The sequence below is a fragment of the Cebus imitator genome, unplaced genomic scaffold, assembly GCF_001604975.1.
Source record: "Cebus imitator isolate Cc_AM_T3 unplaced genomic scaffold, Cebus_imitator-1.0 Scaffold353, whole genome shotgun sequence".
Lineage (NCBI taxonomy): Eukaryota > Metazoa > Chordata > Mammalia > Primates > Cebidae > Cebus > Cebus imitator.
Genome location: NW_016107668.1, coordinates 402,999 through 422,522, shown reverse-complemented (window position 1 = coordinate 422,522; position 19,524 = coordinate 402,999). Strand labels below are relative to the sequence as shown.

The 19,524-nt window shown below is 41.3% G+C and overlaps 1 protein-coding gene across 2 annotated transcripts in view; it reads right to left on the bottom strand.

Moving 5' to 3' along the window:
* The window catches only part of KCNMB2 (potassium calcium-activated channel subfamily M regulatory beta subunit 2), a 269,648-nt gene that overhangs the window by 14,219 nt on the left and 235,905 nt on the right, over nt 1-19,524 (bottom strand). For both annotated transcript variants that reach the window (XM_017506282.2, XM_037730563.1), the window contains exons 3-4: nt 5,215-5,385; nt 2,244-2,439 (exon numbers count right to left, since the gene is read on the bottom strand). In XM_017506282.2, coding sequence (XP_017361771.1) covers nt 2,244-2,439; nt 5,215-5,385 — 367 coding nt within the window. The remainder of the gene's footprint in view (nt 1-2,243; nt 2,440-5,214; nt 5,386-19,524) is intronic.

Here is a 19,524-nt window from a genome sequence, read left to right as displayed (position 1 = left end):
ATGAATAAACACACATTCATACAATGGAATATGATGCAGTAATGAAAATGAATGAACTATAACCAAATGGAAAAATCTAACAAAGATAATGCTATATGAAGAAAACCAGACAGAAAGGATTCTATATGATTTCATTTATATAATGTTTAAAAATGAGGCAAAACTATGAATAGAATATAGTGTGTTTAAGGATATATCCTGAGGTGATAAAAGTACAAAGAAAATAAAGTAGTTGTCATAAACAGTCAGGAAAGTTGTTGTCTTTAGTGGAGGCAGAGCCTGCAGTTATCGAGAAGGGGCCTGTAGGGTGTTTTGGGGGTATAGAAAATGTTGTATTTCTTTACCCTTAAGGTGGTTACAAATGTGATACTTGAGCTGTACTTTTTCATTTCATGCACAGTTCCATATGTTATAATTTACTTTAAAAAAAAACCAAGATAGTGGGGACAATAAACCAAATGATGACCTAGTATTCTGCTGAGAGCAAATAAGTCCTGAATATATATCCAGGACATTTATTGGTAGCTTCACTCTCTGTTTATAGCTTAAATAATGCATTTTCATAGGGCTGTAGTGATAAATTGTCAAAATGAGGAAATGAAAATATGTCCCACTTTTTGATGCCTATTCAGGTTGCAGAGTTTTATAGGCATTTGTCATTACCAGTCAGCTTTGATTTAACAATCTGACTTAAGGGAAAATCTTGAAAGACAAATGCTTTGTGAGGTAGCTAGGCTTTACATTTTGCGGCACAGGGTTGGGACGGGTATTATTTGTGGCTACTTCAAATGAAAGAAAATCAGAGAAAGCATTTTCAAACAACATTCTCTGAAATATTTATTATGTTGAGTCCTCAGAGATATTTGAAAGAATTCTTTTAAGATCTTGTAACAAAAGTGCAAGGTGGGTTTCCTTACGTTGTGTCAATATATCAGAAACAAACCCTATTCACTCCCTATGTGCTGGTATTGAACCTTGAATCAACTGCATTTTTTCAATGACTATAAGCTTTATCATTTAAGTGCTGACAATTTAATGAAAAGAAAAGTTTTACAAGGAAGATTAGAGGTCAAAGGGTTGTATCGTGGTAGTAGGAGCACATGAGAGTGTTCTACAGAGCTAATTATTACTGCCAATCCCAAACTCAATATGTTTAACTTAATATTGAAATGGCAACTTGGTTCTGCTGACACCTTCCTGGTCATCCCCAACCTTATAAATGTAAATTTTATGTAAGGCTTCAATAAAATATACATTCACTGAACATCTACCATGTGGACTTGAATATATTAGTGCTGGAAAATTCAGCCTCTATGAATATAACATGTGAAGAAGAACACACACACACACACACACACACACACACACACACACACACACACACAGAGTGATCGTGGGTTGAAGGCAGCATGCTCTGATCAGCACTGTGTATACTCAGGTCTCATCTTCATAATGATTTTGCAATGTGGCCATTTGTTACTTTTTAGAGAAAAGGAAGCTGAGGATCAGAAAGGTTAAGTTATATCCCTAAGGTCACAGGACTAAGTGACAATGACTGTGGGAAACCAGAACTCACCTTTACCTGATGGTTCCAGGTACCTGACAAACATGGTTTTGGCATGTACGTCTCTAAGCTGCATACTTGCTTTGAAAGACTCAGTCTATTTGTGTAAAGATATATTTCTCAGCAAACTAACACAAGAACAGGAAACCAAAAACTGCATGTTCTCACTCGTAAGTGGGAGTTGAACAATGAGAACACATGGACACAGGGAGGGGAACATTACGAGCTGAGGCTTGTCGGGGGGGATGGTGGGGGCCTGGGGGAGGGGCAGCATTAGGAGAAATACCTAATGTCGATGACGGGTTGATGGGTGCAGCAAACCACCAGGGCATGTGTATACCTGTGTAACACACCTGCACGTTTGCACATGCATCCCAGAACTTAAAGTATAATTAAAAAATTATCTAGAAAAAAAGATATACTAATATTTACCATTTCAAATGGAAGTGAAAGCTAAATCTGAACTATCACAAATATAGGAACGATTTGTCCACAATGTGCAGAGAAAGTAAATATTTTCTAGGCAAGAGTCACATAGCGAGTTCTCTGAATGGAAGAGACAGGCTCTGCTTCCTGAAAGCATTTTCCTTTGAAATGCTGGCAAAGGGGAACTTCAGGGGCAGAGAGCCTGGTGCCAAGCTCTGCAGGGTAACTGAAATGCAGTGTGCCCAGTTCCTACCTTCTGATTGATTTTTATCGTCTCTTCTGTGTGGTAGAGGAGGAGCTTTTCCCCGGAAGAAGTCAGGTTCACGTACACCTGGAGGCAGGGGTACTGGGAGCGTCTCCAGCAGTCTGGACCGCAGCTGAAGGAGCAATTAAATGTTTCCGTGATAGACGCGTTCAGCAAGGTGCACTGAGACTCTTCGGTCCACACGCTGCAAAGGAAGGGGGAGAGTAAACACAGACCCAGGGCTAGGAGAGAGGAAGGCACGGTCTGAGGGAATTATTTCTCAACTCCTGAGGCTGAAACATCTTTTCCAAATCTCTAACGTGATCTATCTGTGTAAAGTTTGGGCCTTTGAACAGAACAGCTTTCAGCAAACTGCAGTAGAACGTAGACAAAGTTTGACACACAAGAAGTTTTTCAGTGACTTCCATTGGATATGGTATTCTGCAGTGCTTGACTTCAGTTCCTTTTTCCTTATTGAATTCACTGGTAACGTGAGGCGGGCTTCAAAACCATCACCTGTCCTCACCTGTATTCCCACAGTGCAGGCAGCGGCTTGACGTGCTCCAGCCCCTACCTCTGCGTGTTTTACTTTGTACTTTCTTCACCCCCACTCCCACCCCCGCCCCGTCTGTGGGCACAGGTGTGCGGGAGAGGAGGGTAGGCTGGCGAAGGAGTGGCGGGCCTTGTGTCCAGCTTGATGGATGAAGGACAGTGTGAGGTGCCTTGAGGCCTTGCTGAGAAGGGAAAAAATACCTCGACCCTTTCGTTATACCGCAAGCAGTCACTTCCTGCACATGCCTCTCCCCCGTTGGTGCTTTGCAGACACTATCTTCTTTTGTTCTCTCAACAACTGTATAAGTTGGGTAGTAATTTCTTTTTAAAAGTACGTGGGCCAGGCGCAGTGGCTCGCACCTGTAATCCCAGCGCTTTGTGAGGCTGAGACGGGCAGATCACGAAGTCAGGAGTTCAAGACCAGCCTGGCCAACATGGTGAAACCCCATGTATACTAAAAATACAACAGTCAGCTGGGTGTGGCGGCGTGCACCTGTAATCCAGCTACTCAGGAGGCTGAGGCAGAAGAATCGTTTGAACCTGGGAGGTGGAGGTTGCAGTGAGCCAAGAACACGCCACTGCACTCCAGCCTGGGTGACAGGGTGAGTGAGATTCTGTCTCAAAAAAGGAGTGAACTGAGAAATCTCATGACATATGCAAGGACAAACAGGCAGTAAGTGATGGGAATCGTGAGCCCCCACCCAATCGTGTAATTCTTGAAGGCCCAGGCTCATTCTATTGAGTTGTGCTGTCTCCGCACAAACACAATGGAAAAGAAACCCCTTGATGCAGGTTAATGGATGAGTAAGGTGCCCTGCGACCTCTCACCTGGAAGGGTTCCAGCTGCACATTGGCCAACTTGTCATTTTAAAATACCTTTAATTTTATGATCGAGATCAAGATTTGTAATTAGGAACGAACACACCAGCAGTCGATGGTTTAGGCTGATCACCACAGCAACGGGAAAACAGGTTTTGTCTGCGGATTAACACCCTTTCCCTTGCTGCACGGGCATCCGCAGCTTCACACTCCTTTGCATGTGTGAGGTTTTATTCCAGAAGCAGTTACTAGACCTGATGCCTTCCCTTGGTGTGGCGAATTGTATTTCCCTGGGACATGGGCGGTCAGATTTTGCCTATCTGCTGAGGGAAGAGTCTTCGATGGTTCCAAGCAGATGTGAAGATCTGAAAGTGCTTTGGAAGCAGTGGCCGCTCGGGGCCTGAGGCATCAGCGTTTTCAGGGAAAACGAGCACAGCAGAGCAGCCGCAAAGGCGAACGAGGATGCCGTGATTGCAGCAAATGACTGCATTTCAGCTAGATTTTGCTTCTAAAATGAAAGTATTAATTTAGATGGAGAAACAAATGCCACAAAATGGTTTGATTTTCTTTTGGATTGAAACCTCAATGTTTCATGTGAAAGGGTCTTGCTTCTTTAAGCTGAACTGCTGTGAGACTTCCCCCATTTGCTACAGCAAGGCTGCGCTCGCCTGCGTTCAGAGTGTCCAATTTATGGACACAGGTTAGCCGGTGGTGTTTACCACACGGCTCACCGAGGGCGGAGCACGCTTGCTGTCGTGTGATTATTGGCCTTCCTATCCATTCAACAAACCCAGGGCAGATACTGAAATGAAAAGATTCATCTGTCATTTTAAAAAGTTGATGCATAGCAGGGTTTCTCTGCCTAGAAGGCACATCAGAGTCACCTGGGAGCTTGAACAGATACTGGAGCCTGGGTTCCACTCCAGACCAATTCAGTCTGACCTTCTGGGGTGATGGTGGTGGGGGCTGGGAATTAGCGTTTTTAAAAGTTTCTGGGGAAGTTGGAATGTTCAGCTGAGAACCACTGATGTGGAAGGTGATGGAGGGGTTGGGTGGGGGGAAAGGGGTGAGGGTGAGGGAGGGGTACTGAGAAAGTCTCCAGCAGTCTGGACCGCAGCTGAAGGAGCAATGAAATATTTCTGTGATGGACGCATTCAGCAAGTTGATGGGGGGTTGGGTGGAGGGAAAAGGGGTGAGGGTGCAGGACAGACAGAAGCATGATTGGCAGGAATAGGAACTTCGGAATACGCAGGATGTGGGCTTGAATCTTAGCTCAGCCACAAGCAGGAGCGGTGTGACACCAGGGAAATCACATCCCTCTTGAGCCTCAGTTTTGCCATCTTTATAATGAGTGTATTTATACTTACCTTAGAGAGTAGTTGTGATGGTTAAACAAGTAAAAATCTTTCTTTGACACCTGGTGTCCAGGTTATATGTAGAGCTGTATTTATCACTACTATTGGGTAACATTATTGAAAAGTATTATTTACCAGGAACTTTGCAAAGTTCTTGTCAGGAAAGAAGGTGAGGAAGACGCCCCTCAGAGTGCCTAAGTGACGGGGAGGATGGCGGAGACAGCGGTAGGGTCCCACCCGCCCAGTGGCATTACCTCTGCATGTACGAGCGCAGGAGTGTGATTCCCAGCAGAAAGTACATCATGATGGAGCACAGCATCATGGCCAGTCCCAGGAGAATGGCTCGGTCCTCTCCTGCCTTCAGGGCTGTGACTGTTTTCCTTTTGTCCAGGAGGTCATGGTCCCTGATTTTCTGGTAAATATTTCTGAGGTTGAAAACAATATGGTCTTACATAGAGTTGAGTTAATCAGCTTGTCCCTGGAGAGCAGGCGAGTTTCTGCCCAAGCCTTCCTAGGGCCTCCAAACCTGCCTCAGTGCAGCTGCACTCAGAGTGTGTCCACTACTCACACACTGCACACGTGCATCACATACAAGCACACACATGCACGTGTGCATCACACACACAAGAACACACATGCACACGTGATCACACTCACAAGCACACACCTGCACAGGTGCATCATACACTCACACACAAGCACACACCTGCACATGTGCATCACACACTCACAAGCACACACCTGCACACGTGCATCACACACACACAAGCACACACATACACACGTGCATCACACACTCACAAGCACACACCTGCACACGTGCATCACACACAAGCACACATGCACGCGTGCATCACACACACAAGCACACACATGCACACGTGGATCACACAAGCACACACCTGCACACGTGCATCACACACACACAAGCACACACCTGCACACGTGCATCACACACTCACACATAAGCACACACATGCACACGTGCATCACACACACAAGAACACACATGCACACATGGATCACACACAAGCACACACCTGCACATGTGCATCACACACAAGCACACACCTGCACACATGCATCACACACACAAGCACACGCCTGCATGCGTGCATCACACAAGCACACACATGCACACGTGCATCACACACACACAAGCACACACCTGCACCTGCACGCATGCATCACACACTCATAAGCACACGTGCACACGTGCATCACACACACTCACAAGCACACACCTGCATGCATGCATCACACACACTCACAAGCACACACCTGCACGTGTGCATCACACACACAAGCACACACCTGCACGCGTGCATCACACATACTCACAAGCACATGCATGCCTGTAGGTGCACAGTCGCGAGCAGAAAGAAGCCCTCCTTCTTCGCCCTGGGGCCAATGTCTAACTATGATTTAATTTTCCTTGTATCTAATTCCAAAGGAAGAAAACAACCTTCTCAACCCTCAAAATAATGCTTTGGGTTTGTTGACTTTACTCTTTAACCCAGAGCTGATCATTATTGATTTTTAAATAATTTTGGAATATCTAACGGCGCACTAATTCAAATAAATGGCAACATATACCAGGAATATGTCAAATGAGTCCTTCATTTCTCTTCAGTGGTGATAGGCTGAACTTATTCTGGTTAACATTTTTCTCCAGCTGGGGGCTGCTTAGGACTTTATTGGCTTAGATTGATGAGCAGTGTGAAGGTGTGGAGTGGTGACCCAGCCTTCTATTCTCATATGTGTAACCATTCGCTGGAGTTAGAAAAGTGTCATTCAAATCAAGGCCAGACCCATAACTCTGGACAGTTTTATTAGTATTTTGGTTTTAAATTTTAGAGCAGCAATGTAGGGTCAGAAAGAACAACTGTCTCCTGACTTTAATGATTTCACTGCTTATTAGCTGTGTGATCCGTGGCAAGTGCCTAGGCCGTTCTGCTCCCCAGTTGGCTGCAAAGTGAAAACAACATTTAAACGCATTTTAACGGCTGACATGACACAAGCAAATCATCCAAGAGAATGACTGACTTAAGTAATACATGTTTCCATTAAAAAATGGGGTGGGGAGCTACAGCTCAATGACACAGACATCGGAACACCCTGAAATTGCCACTTTTCTCCAAATAATTTTAAATGGACAAAGTGGCAAGAAAAGGAAGAGTATATAAAGCTTAGGAATGGAAGATTGGATTTGAAACCAGGTCTGGAGGAGAAAGCAGAAAAGGAGACGCTGGATGTCTGGGGAGCATGAGCAGGAGCAGGAAGGAGACGCCCAGGAATCCCTGCAGGGCCTTCGACCCAGGCGCAGCCCCTGATTGCTCAGTTTCTATTTTGAGGAGGGAGCTTTGGATTGCAGGGCAGTGGAAACGGGAACATCGCTGGCCCTTGGAGCCTAGAAACAGTGAGGACGACAAATAAAATGCTGAAAATGGAAAAAGAAACTCAAGTCATTTTTTTTAGCTTCAGGCAGAAAGCCAATGTGCCTAAGAATAACTTCAGATTTTTCATTCAAATTTTTTATCACTGATCACTCTTGTTGCTTGGGAGAGGACCCGGAGTAGAATCTGAAGAGGAGCTTTGCAGCGAGGGAAGATACCTGTTGTTTGGGCAGTGGTGTGTTTATCCAGGGCTTGTATTTAGCTGACTGGTGTTTATGGCCAGTGTCTGCTCTGATTGGTGGATCTGTTCTGAGCTGGTTGTTAAATATTTTGATTCCTTATAGAGGTAATAGAGTGTGTATGTACTTAATATATTTCCATGAGTTTGTCGGGCTGAGTATTTATTAATCTAAGTATTGGTTGTACTAAATGAACTGATTAGCTTATGATTTTTATTTTGACGTTTGCTTTATGAAGTGGTTTATATGAACCTTACTCTCCCTGTGAAGCGTGCTCACTGCATTGCAGCGGGAGCGTCGGAGCTACACACGGGCCTTTGCTCGCCCGCGTTTCATGGCCCTGCCCTTCCTGGCCTCTTCCTGTTCTCACCTGCTCTTGGCTGCTCACGGTCCTTGCCAGAGGCCTGGAGAGCCCACATCTTTCATTGCTCCCCGCTCCCAAACCCAGTGCCCCTGGAGTCGCTGGCCTGCCCTGCTTTTGACTTCCACAGACTGGCAACTGCCCACCCTCTGTGTTTCTCCATTCGTTTTTGAGATTCTCTTGGAAATTGTTGGATTTATATCAAAGCTTTTCAAACTTCACCTTTATGAACTCTAATTTAAAAAACATCTTGTCTGTTAGCAGCTAAAGCCAGTGGGCAGAAAGCTTTCTGAATCAGGAAGAGACAGACAGAGTCTGAGTAGCGTCAAAGACCTGCTGTAAAATAATGATCTGCTGTTACTTCACTGGTGTTATTATTAACATGGATTTAACTCTGATGACTGCCATTGAGATCCGTACTCCTGCAGATGGAGGACAGCAAGGAGGGAGCACAATCTCACAATTCCAGGGTGTTGGACTGTCACATACATCACTGACGTCAGCCTATACCCATAAAAGAGAAGTGCAATCAGTCAGTTGTGTCAGAACAGGAAGCATACTAAGATGATTCAAACGTGTGATTCAAAATCAAATCACAGTTTGAAAGTGGTTAGCAAATGTTTTGATATGCTCTGGAATGTAGAGAGATGGAAAAAGTGAATGATTTTCATACAGCCCGAAAAAATCTGAGAAATGAGGTTGCTACCCAGCAAAATGTTGAGTTTAGGTTCACAAACTTCTTCTGAATGCTGGCAACCTCTTGTTACTGGGGATATGGCCCCTGCCCCAAAGGAAAACAGACATGTACATAAATATCAGCATAGGATGAAAAGTTTAATGATTGAGCAATTCACAGATATTCCCATGTATTCCCATAATAATGGGAGTGGAGAAGAGGGGGGAATACCCTAGCCTGAGGGAGCAGGACAGAGCCAGGGTTGAATTTAGAAAGGCTTCCTGAAGGAGAAGCACCTTAAACGAAATCTTCAAGGTTGAATCAGTCAACCAAATGAGACAGAGTCAAGGGTGTTTTAGACAGAAGGGCTCACGTGAACGAAGGGCTGGAGACTTGCAACTGCAAGGTGAATATCAGGAATGACAACTGTTTTAATATTACTAAGATACCTATGGGACAGGGAAAAAAAAAGGCAGATGAATTTGCAAAGGTAGGCAGGCCATGAAAGGTTTTCTAAGTCTTTCTAAAGAGCCTGGCCTTTATTCTGTAGTGAACGGGATCTGTCGGAGAGTTTCAGAATGATCACTCTGGCTGCTGTGCAGAGTTTAGATGAGGAACAGGACAAGCCTTCCATCAGAGAGAGGGACGGGGGATTGCTGCTGTGGCGCTGGTGAGGGACGGTGCGGCTGAATCTCGGGCCTAGGCAGGACCTATGAAGAAGAAGCGGCACACGCAGAAACATCTACGAGACGGAACTCAAGATTTGGTGGCTGACAATACAGGGGATGAGGAGGAGGAAGGAGAAAGGGCGTCGTGTAGACTTATGCTCTGTCCTCGGTGGGGAGGACTGCAGAAATGGGGGCGCGTGGGCAGGTGAGGTTCTCGTTTCCATGTTTCCCTGCTCTTCCAGGACCCAAACAGGTGACTTCTGCTGACCTTGCTGAAGAGGAAGAAGGTGAGTGTATATTTATAGATTCTCTTCCCACAAGTTTCCTGTCCCAAGCACAGGCAGAGGAGTGACTAATCTCAAGGGTGAGATAGTCTGAGAGTCAGAAGGCCACCTCTGTTTTTTGGGTCACTGCTTATGTGTGGTGTAATTTTTGTGAAAATAATGATCCTTTTGGACTTGGTTTTGTGCAGGCCTAGTGTGCTTTAGGATTTTGCTTGTCCAGGTAGTGTGGACAGTAAGTCTCAGTTGGGGAAGAGGATATTCACAGCCCAAGGCAGGGGGTTCTACCCCACATTGTCTTCAGTGCCACCTGGAAGGAGCAGGAGGGGATATTTGGGGCCCCAGGCCCACGTATCCTCTTCCGCACTGGGAAGGCTCGTGAAGTGTAAGTGACTGTGTGACTGGTAACAAGTCTGGTAGCTCATCACCCTTTGGTTCTTTCTGTCTATTCTTGATGAATCTCTCTGAGAGGAGTCGAGGGCGGGAGTAGCCGTGCTGAGGACAATGGAATGAGGGTTGGCGTCATTTGCTGAAGTAGAGAGCTCGGGAGGAAGAGTGAGCCTGGGGCGTGACTGCACATTCAGTTTTGGCTAAGTGTGCTGTCCAAGTGATTTGCCTTTGTGAGTCTGAAGCTGATCCAGCCTTGCTGTGTCTTGGCAAGCACCATATTTAAGGTCTGCTGAGGTAGTCTGGGCTTCACTGTGAACCACATGTTGACAATAACAAATAGTAAATATGTGCAGTCTTTACTATACATAGGGAACACATATGTACATAAGGAAGATTCTGCTCAAAGCCTTTGGAGAACAGAAGTTATTAATCTACAGGGAAAATCCAAGTATAACAAAAGTGTTTGTGATAAATATTTTTTAAACAAAATATTTTCAATTGTTTAGTAAGGCTTCAATCAATTTTACCCCCAGCATTAGTCAACATAGTAAAATTTTATTTTGAGCTCCACATTTGCATAGTTTCTAGAAGTTTGATGTTGGGGCTCAGCCCATAATTCATAAACTAATTATGAGGCCATGCAAATACAAATATGGATATAGAGCATCAAATGTGCAAGAAAGTTTACCCTCCTTGGCTGTCACTCATCGGAATTCAGATTCCTTTGGTGTCTATCCTAGAAGGAGAAGGGGAAGGGGAAGAGTGTTCAGGTGAAGGCAGCAGAACGGCCATTTATGAATGAATCTGTCTGTTCATCAGTCAGCATTTCTAAGTCTTCATAAGAGGCAACACAGTGTGCTAAGTTCAGGAAACTCCAAATGAGCAAGACTCCGTGTCCCAAGGGAGCTGAGTGAGCTCTCAGTCACTGCAAGGCATGGCAATGAGACCGACTAGCGAGGTGTTTGCAAGTGAAGCGGACACAAAGGCCAAGCCAGTTTGCCGAAGGATCCTGCTCAACGGCGAATTCCCAAAAGCCTCTTTACTGAAGGATCAGCTCGCTAAATAAATATTTTGCCAACTTTACCACACTTACAGATTTAACAAGGACTTATTTTATGGAGTATTGTTTTAAATATAGTAAATGATTATAAATACATTTTTGTGTGAATATTTTAAGACTATATTTAAAAAATCTGTTCAGTCATAAAGTGTATTTTTCTTACAAATACATTCTTCTTAGCAGTATTTTAAGATCAGTTTGATATTTTTAAAAGCTAAGTTTTCTAGGGAGGCTTAGTCTCTTGTAAATATATTCTTATGAATGTATTTATAAATATGCCTTTCTTGAACATGTGTGTGAATGTATCCTTCTAACAAATATAACAGAAATTTAGCATGTCGTGTGGGAGCCTTTCAGTTTTTACTAGTTTCAAATTCTTTTTAGAGTCACTTGCTGTTTTGCTAATATTTTAGTATTATTGAAATTCTTGTGGCAAATTTCACATTATGACCACTTTGATGGATTTATCAACTTTATCAATTAACCAGAATTTGCTTCTTGCACTCACTGGTAAAGGTTATAAGAATAGTGGGATCCTCTGATAAGCTGAAAAGAAGAATCAGTGAACACAAAGTCTGGCCCACTGTCCTAGAGAGGGGGCACCCAGGAGGCAGAGGGCGGAAGAGCAGGGGCAGAGGCAGCAGGAGGGCATGGCTGGGGTGGGTGGGGAGCAGGGGACAGGCAGAAAGGGAGGCTGGGACAAGAGAATTAAGGCAGAGGGACCGAGAGACTGAGCCCGTGGAGAGAGTCTGAGGGCCTCAAATCTGGCCCCCCACCCTGTACATTTTTTAATTCCTGCTAACCTATTTAGTTTGGTTTATTACAGAACTATGTAGGGTCACAATGATCATACAAAATTTTTGGTATATGGCTAAATTCAATAAATTCATCAGAATGACTGAGGGCAAATGAATTTCTTGGCAAACTGGCTTCGGGCACATTGGCCGTTACTTTTTCAGGCATTTCTTAAAATGAACATTCAGTGGATCAATTGTAGAAGCAAAACACAGAAAAGGGCCAAATAAATATCAGGAATTAAAAACCACAACTGCAGACATGGATGGATTAACCAGCTCTGTGCTTATAAATCATAGTCCGCCCAGGAGTCACTTATAAGTAGGAGCTGAGCAATGAGAACACGTGGACACGGGGAGGGGAACACCACTTACTGGGGCATGTTGCGGGAGGGTGGAGGGGCAGAGCGTTAGGGAAGGGAGCTAAGGCATGCTGGGATTAGCAGCCAGGTGACAGGTTGACGGAGCGGTGAACCCCTTGGCACACGTTTACCTGTGCACCAAATCTGCCCATGCACCCCAGAACTTAAACAAGCACGCAGATCTGTGCATCATTTGTGTCTAGAACTAGCCACACTACGAGTGTTAATGAGACTCCCTGGTAGTCAGAGAAATGAAAGACTGTGTGGGTACTGAAACATGGAAGGGGCAGAAGAGAATTCTGCAGAACCCTGAAGCTATCAGTGCGTGATGGGCCGCCTGGTGGGCGCGGGGAAGACAAGTAGGGAAAGCGTGAATTAGAAATGAAGAATTACATCTATCTGAAATTACGTGGCTGCGAGCTCTTCTGGAACATACATGTGCTGAATATCTATGTTTGTGCCTCTCTGGCCCAGGGGTTACTGAGCCGTTCAAGAGGAAAAGACAGACTACGTCTTTGTAGGATTAGGCTCACAAAATATGCTCCTTTTATGTGGACTAGACTGGCTACAACACGCAGAGGCGGTGAGCTGGCCAGGTACAGGACAGCTGGACGGTCGATTGAAACTAAATAAATCAGGGGCCGTGGCTGGAACAGACCCTCCGTTTCTGTCCCACCATCAGTGTCCACTGGCTCTACCACCAACAAATTTGGTATTCTTTCCAGAAAAAAGTCAAGCTTTCCAGGCACTGACGCCTCTAGTTCGCAGACTGAGGGAAACATGCCCTTCTGTGAGATCTTACGAAGGTGGGCCTGTGAGGCAGCGGCTTGCTGAGGCCTTCGGAGTGTCAGTGAGCAGAGCTGCCGTACGTGTCTGCCCAGGACAACACACCTGCTATCTCACATGGCAGAGAAGGCACGTGTGGATGAACGCAGCCACTGTTCTGCCTTTGCGCACACAGCCTCCCTCATTTTTGAGCTGTGCGTCTTTGACGTATATCGTAATCTTCAATTTGTTTTAGATTTCGTGGATTTTTTTTTTGAGCTGATAGGGGTATATTTTATGGTCCAATTTGATTAACTTAATTATTATTCTCTTTTTAATCTTTTAATGTGTACATTTCATTGGAAGCAGTGTGTTTTTGAGTTTGGGAAGAAACGACAATCACACTTCATTTATGTATGTGTATGTCATTAATGTGAAGGATTTCGTCCATGAACCTAATGTTATTATTGCCAACTTATTAATTCATGAGGCCTCCCAGGAAGTCTTGCAATGCCGTGACCCAGGTCTTATGGATAAGACACTAAAAGTGAGACCAAAATTATGGAAACAAAGGTGGGAATTATTTTTTTTTAGTCCTGCCTTTAGCTTATTAGATAACACACTCTCCCAATGATATCTTAATATTTTAATTCATATTTATTTTTGTTGGACCAATTAGCATATTGAAGTTTGTAAAAGGCCTTAATTCAAGCTGCAGAAGGAAACAGAAAATTGTGTGAATTGTCCAGATAAGTGAGCGTTATAACCTAAAGAGCCTTTGGGAATTATTGACCTTTATATTGACCACATTATTTGGCTTTGGTACAATAATGCTAGAAATAAATAACAAAAAAATAACTAGAATAACATCTACAGATGGAAGCAAAACTATAGCACAAAGAACTCATGGGTGATAGAATAAACAACAAGAATCAATCAGCAGAATTAAATGATATGAAAAACACTGTAGAGCAAGCAGTGGGAATGCACAGTGTCCAAGGCTTGCATTAGGAAGAAAGCCTGAAGATAAGGCACGAGGCATCCACGTTAGGAAGTTAGAAAAAGATCAACAGAATACACTAAAAGAAAGTATAAGGAAGGAAATAATAAAATTGAGTAGAAATAAATGAAATAGATGAACTATATTAAAGGACTAGTGAATTCAAAGGTTAACTTTTTGAAAAGACTAATGAAATAGACAAGCCTCTGAAAAAAATTGATCAAGAAAAAAATAGAAAAGGTCCAAATGAATATCAGGAATTAAAAACTATAGCCACAGATAAGATGTGGATTAGAAAGAAAATATTTTAAAAAACTTTATGATGAGACATTTGGAAACTTTGAAGTATATAACTTCCTGAAATATACAGCAAAGTTTTTCAAAAACATAACTTGCTGAAACTGATTCAGAAATAAATAGAAAACTCAAATAGTTATAAACCATTAAATATAGAATCATCAGTTAAAAATATCACCATAATGGAGATAGTAGTCTCTGATGACTGATAAACTCTACTTATAGTATACAAATCATTCCAGACTATAGAAAAAGATGAAACGCTACCCAACCCATTAATGAGGTTTGTAAACTTTGATACTAAACCCAAATCAGAACAATACACAAAATGTTATAGGCCAATATCTTTCATAAACATAAATGTGAAATTTTAAAAACAACTTAAACTAGCAATATATAAAAACGAAAATATGCCATGATCAAGCTGGGGCCATCCCAGGAATTTATAATGTGGGCCACTATTTTATTATCTACTAATGTAATCTATTACATAAACATATTAATGGGTTATAATCATATAGTAGTGTAATAAATGTGGAGAAACATATCTGACAAAATTTAACATCCATTCATGATAAAAACTCCTATCAAATTAAAAATAGATAGGAACATCCTTAATATAACAAATGGTATAGAAGAAATGCCTATAGTAAACTTGATACTTAATGGTTAAATGTTGAAAGAATCCATTTTCTGAGCAGAAACAGAGTAAAGATGTCTATTATTACCTGTTTCGTTCATGATTTACTGATTTACTAGCAGTAGAATGAATGAATGGTATATTTACTGATAAAGAAGAAATAAAAATTTATTCATCAATGACATAATTATGAAGAAAATACAAAAGAATCTACAGATAAATTATTAATAAGAAAATTTAGGCTGGGCATAGTGGCTTGCACCTAATCTCCATGCTTTGGGAGGCTGAGGTGGGAGGAAGATCACTTGAACCCAGGAGTTCAAGACCAGTCTAGGCAACACAGCAAGGTATCATCTCTAAAAAGAAAATTATCCAGGCCTAGTGGTGCATGCCTGGGGTTTCAACTGCTTGTGGGGTTGAGGTGGGATGATCGCTTGAGCCCAGGATTTCAGGTCTGCAGTGGATGGTGACTGTGCTACTCCCCTCCAGCCTGGGCGACAGAGCAAGACCCTCTTGCAAAAACAACAACAACAACAACAACAAAAAAACAAAAGAACAACAATAATAAAAGAAACAGAAAACTAGTACAGTTGTTGAAACCAAATTGATATGCAATAGTTAATTGCCTTTCTATATGTCAGCAAAAATAGACAGTGTAATTTAAACATTACAAAAAAAGAGTACTCAAAAGTAAATGGAATGAAAACAAAAATTGACAAATGTGACTTAATTAAATGAAAGAGCTTCTGCACAGCAAAATAAGTAATTAACAGAGTAAACAGACAACCTACAGAATGGGAGAAAATATTTGCAAACGCTGCACCTGACGAAGGACTAATACCCAGAATCTGTCAGGAACTTAAATCAGCAAGAAGAAAACAAATAACCCATTAAAATGTGGGCAAAGGACATGAACAGACACTTCTCAAAAGAAGACACATATATGCAGCCAACAAATATGAAAAAACACTCAACATTGCTAATCATTAGAGAAACACAAATTAAAACCACAGTGAGACCATGCAGGATGGCTATTACCAAAATGCCCAAAATAACAGATGTTGGTGAGGCTGGGAGAAAAAGAGAACACTTGGACACTGTTGGTGGAAATATAACTTAGTTCAACCTCTATGAAAAACAGTGTGGAGATTTCTCAGATTCCTAAAAATGGAACTACCATTTGACCCAGCAACCATTATTAATACCATTACTGGACTGGGTATCTACCCAAAGGACAAGAAATCATTCCATCAAAAAACACCTGCACCCATATGTTCATAAAAGCACTACTCATAATAGCAAAGCCATAGAATCAGCCTAATGTTCATCAAATGTGGTACGTATACACTGTCAAATACTGCACAGCCATAAAAAGAATGAAATCGTATCCTTTGCAGCTGGAGGCTATAATCCTAAGTGAAGGAATGCAGAAACTGAAAACCAAATACTGCATGTTCTCACTTATACGTGGGAGTTAAACAATGGGTACATGTGGGGAAACAACAGACACTGGGGACTCCAAAAGGGGGCAGGTAGGGAGGGAAAAAAGAGTTGAGAAAGCACCTGCTGGGTACTCGGTTCACTGCTTGGGCGGTGGGTTCAGTAGAAGCCCACACTTCAGTATTACTCAATGCGCCCACAGAACAAATCTTGCACATGTCCCTCCTGAGCCTCGGATTAAAAAGCATCACCACCAACAACAGCAGCAAGTAGTGAAGTTATAGAGTAGGGTCGTTCAAGTTTCTTCGTTTTTTTGGCAAGATAATGAAATCATTAATTATCTTCACATTGGTCAATTAATGCACACATGAAAAAGTAATTATCTCAAAGCATAAATGAAATATCCAAATTTCCAACTGTGAGAAAATAAAATACAATTTTAAAGATTTAATTAGTTTGGCTGAATTAAACAGACAAAAATTATACAAATAAATGAAAAGTGAGTTAAAAGGTAACTTGAGTTTGAAGAAGGCAGCCCAAATATATTGATAATCATAACTGATTTACTCTACAATATTATCCTGAAAGTCCCTGCCAACGGAGTAAGAATGTAACACATAAGAAAGATATCATAAGGATTGGAAACAAAGAAACATTATTATTTGTACAAAATACAAATATGAGAAATCCAAACAAACCTACCAGCAACTACTTAAAAACATACTGAGTTCTACAAGGTTGATTGATTGAAAAAAATCAGTAAATACAAAAGCAGTAGCATTTCTATACATTAGCAGTAAAAACACGGTATATCTAACATAAGAGATATGATTATAGTTGCCAGAAAATGTTGCTTAAATATAAATCTAATGAAATAACTGCAAAATGTATTGGATGAAATATAAAATTCATGGACAAATAAGGAATTATATTCAGGGATGTGGAGACTCAATATTTAAAACAACTCATTATTCAATAAATTCAATGCCATTTCAATAAAAGACAGTACTTAGAAATAAATCTAATAAGTGATGTACACTTTTTCTTGGAATGTAGAACTTTATCAGGAGATATTAGGGAAGAGAAACCCATGTAGAGGTTAATCATATTCATTCAGAGAAAGACTTGATGACATAAAGATGACATAAAAATTTATCACAAATTAATTTTATAAAATTCTAGTAAAAATCCTGAGTTTTTTTTTGGGAAGTGTGATATTTGTGACTTACCAACCTGATTTTAAAACTTACCTGAAAGTGCGAGTGTCTAAGAATAGTAAATGCACTTCTGACTACAAAATAACAAGATGGGTGAGTCGTCCTATCAAATATCAAGATGTATTACAGGCATAATGCTAAAATTTGTAAACTAGAGTGTGGCGTTTGTCTGAGGTTGACAAAAGTGGCCAGTAGAACAGGATAGAGATTCAAAAACATATCCATGTACATATGGAAATGTAATATATGACATGTGATTTTACCTCAATGGGGAAAGGATAAACTCTCCCATAAATAGTGCTGGGGCAATTGGTTATCCATGTAAAAACTGGATATTGGATATCAATTCCAGATGACCAAATCCTTAATTGTGAAAGATAATGCTACAAAATATTTAGAAAACTGTGCAGGAAGATACCTATTTGAATCTGGAGTAGGATAGGATTTCAAAACATTTCAAAAATTGTTAATTTAGAATATGTTAAAATAAAGAACATGTTAATATATTTATCAAAATACATGGTAAAGAAAGTGAAAAGCCAAGCCACAAACAGGGAGAAGCCATTTGCATAGATATAGCAGATAAAGAATTAATATGGACTTTTATAAACAATTCCTACAAGTCTAGTGAAAGACAAACATTCCGGTAGAAACATGATAAGATGTATGATTATAATGGACACAAAATGTTACTTAAATATCAATCTAATGAAATAATTGCAAATTACTTAAACAGTCAAGTATTTGACCAAATTGGGCCAAATATTTAAACCGTCAACTCAGAGAAAAGGACTGAAGAAATAGATGCAATCTCATGACTAATCTGAGAAATAAAAATTAGAATCATAGTACCCTGTGGATTAATGAAAATCAGAAATCTGAAAACTCTAAACAAGGCTGTCAGGAATGGGAATCGCATATATGGCTGCTCTGGAAAACCACAGCATCACTTGGTAAAATTAAAGCTGCGTGTCGAACCAACCATTCCCATGTTAGGTATAAATCTTAAGCAGCATCACACATGTGCACAAAGAGACATGGACAAGAATAGCAGCACTGTTGGTAAAGACGGAGGAACTGGGAATAACACAAACGTCCGTCAGCAGTAGACTGGATGAATAGTGGTAGGAGGTTCACGCCGTGGACCCCGCAGAGCAGAAAGCACCGTGGGGCTCACACGGGCACTGTCAGGTCACAGCAACAACGTTTGGGCAAGTTGCAGAATAAATACGGCACGGTTCCATTTATATGAAGTCTCCAAACATTCAGATACAAACAATATATTGTTTAAAGATTCAAATGCGATAAACTCATGAAAAAAACAAACAAACCAGAGAATGATATACCCAGAATTGAGGATGGGGATTACCTCTGGATGGGGCTGGGATGGGGAGTAGAACAGTGTCAGGAGCGCATCCTCAAGGGCTTCAAAAATTCCGATTGTTTTGTTTTTTAAGCTAAATGATGGGGGCCTGGATGTGTATAATATCATTTTTTGTATATTAACATATGTAATAAATATTCCTTTGTATCATTTCAATATTTAATAAAAACAATTTAAAGAATATTTGATAAAATCTGTAATGCCCTTAACTTTAAAACCTTTCTCTTCTTTAATTTCTAGTTATTCTGTTTTTTTTTCTTCTGCTTGAAATTAAAGTAAGTTCAACTAACGAAGTAGTTTGTTTAGAGAATAAAAAATACTTCTTCATATCCTTGGGTTGTAGAATGCAAGACGAAAATGGGAACTTACATTTTGCCTATAGGAGATGATCAGAAAAAGGTCTGGCTTTGAATTAAAATAAGAAAGAAAAAAGTAAAACTGACTTCCATGTCTTCTGAGCAAGAAAACATTTGGTTTCGGAATTTAACTTTTCCTTCTACTTAAGTTGTTCTGTCTGTCCTTGAGCTGGTTTCCTGGTATCTACTGTCTGAGGAATCCCAGGGAATCCAGTATCCTGTCTGAGGAATCCCAGGG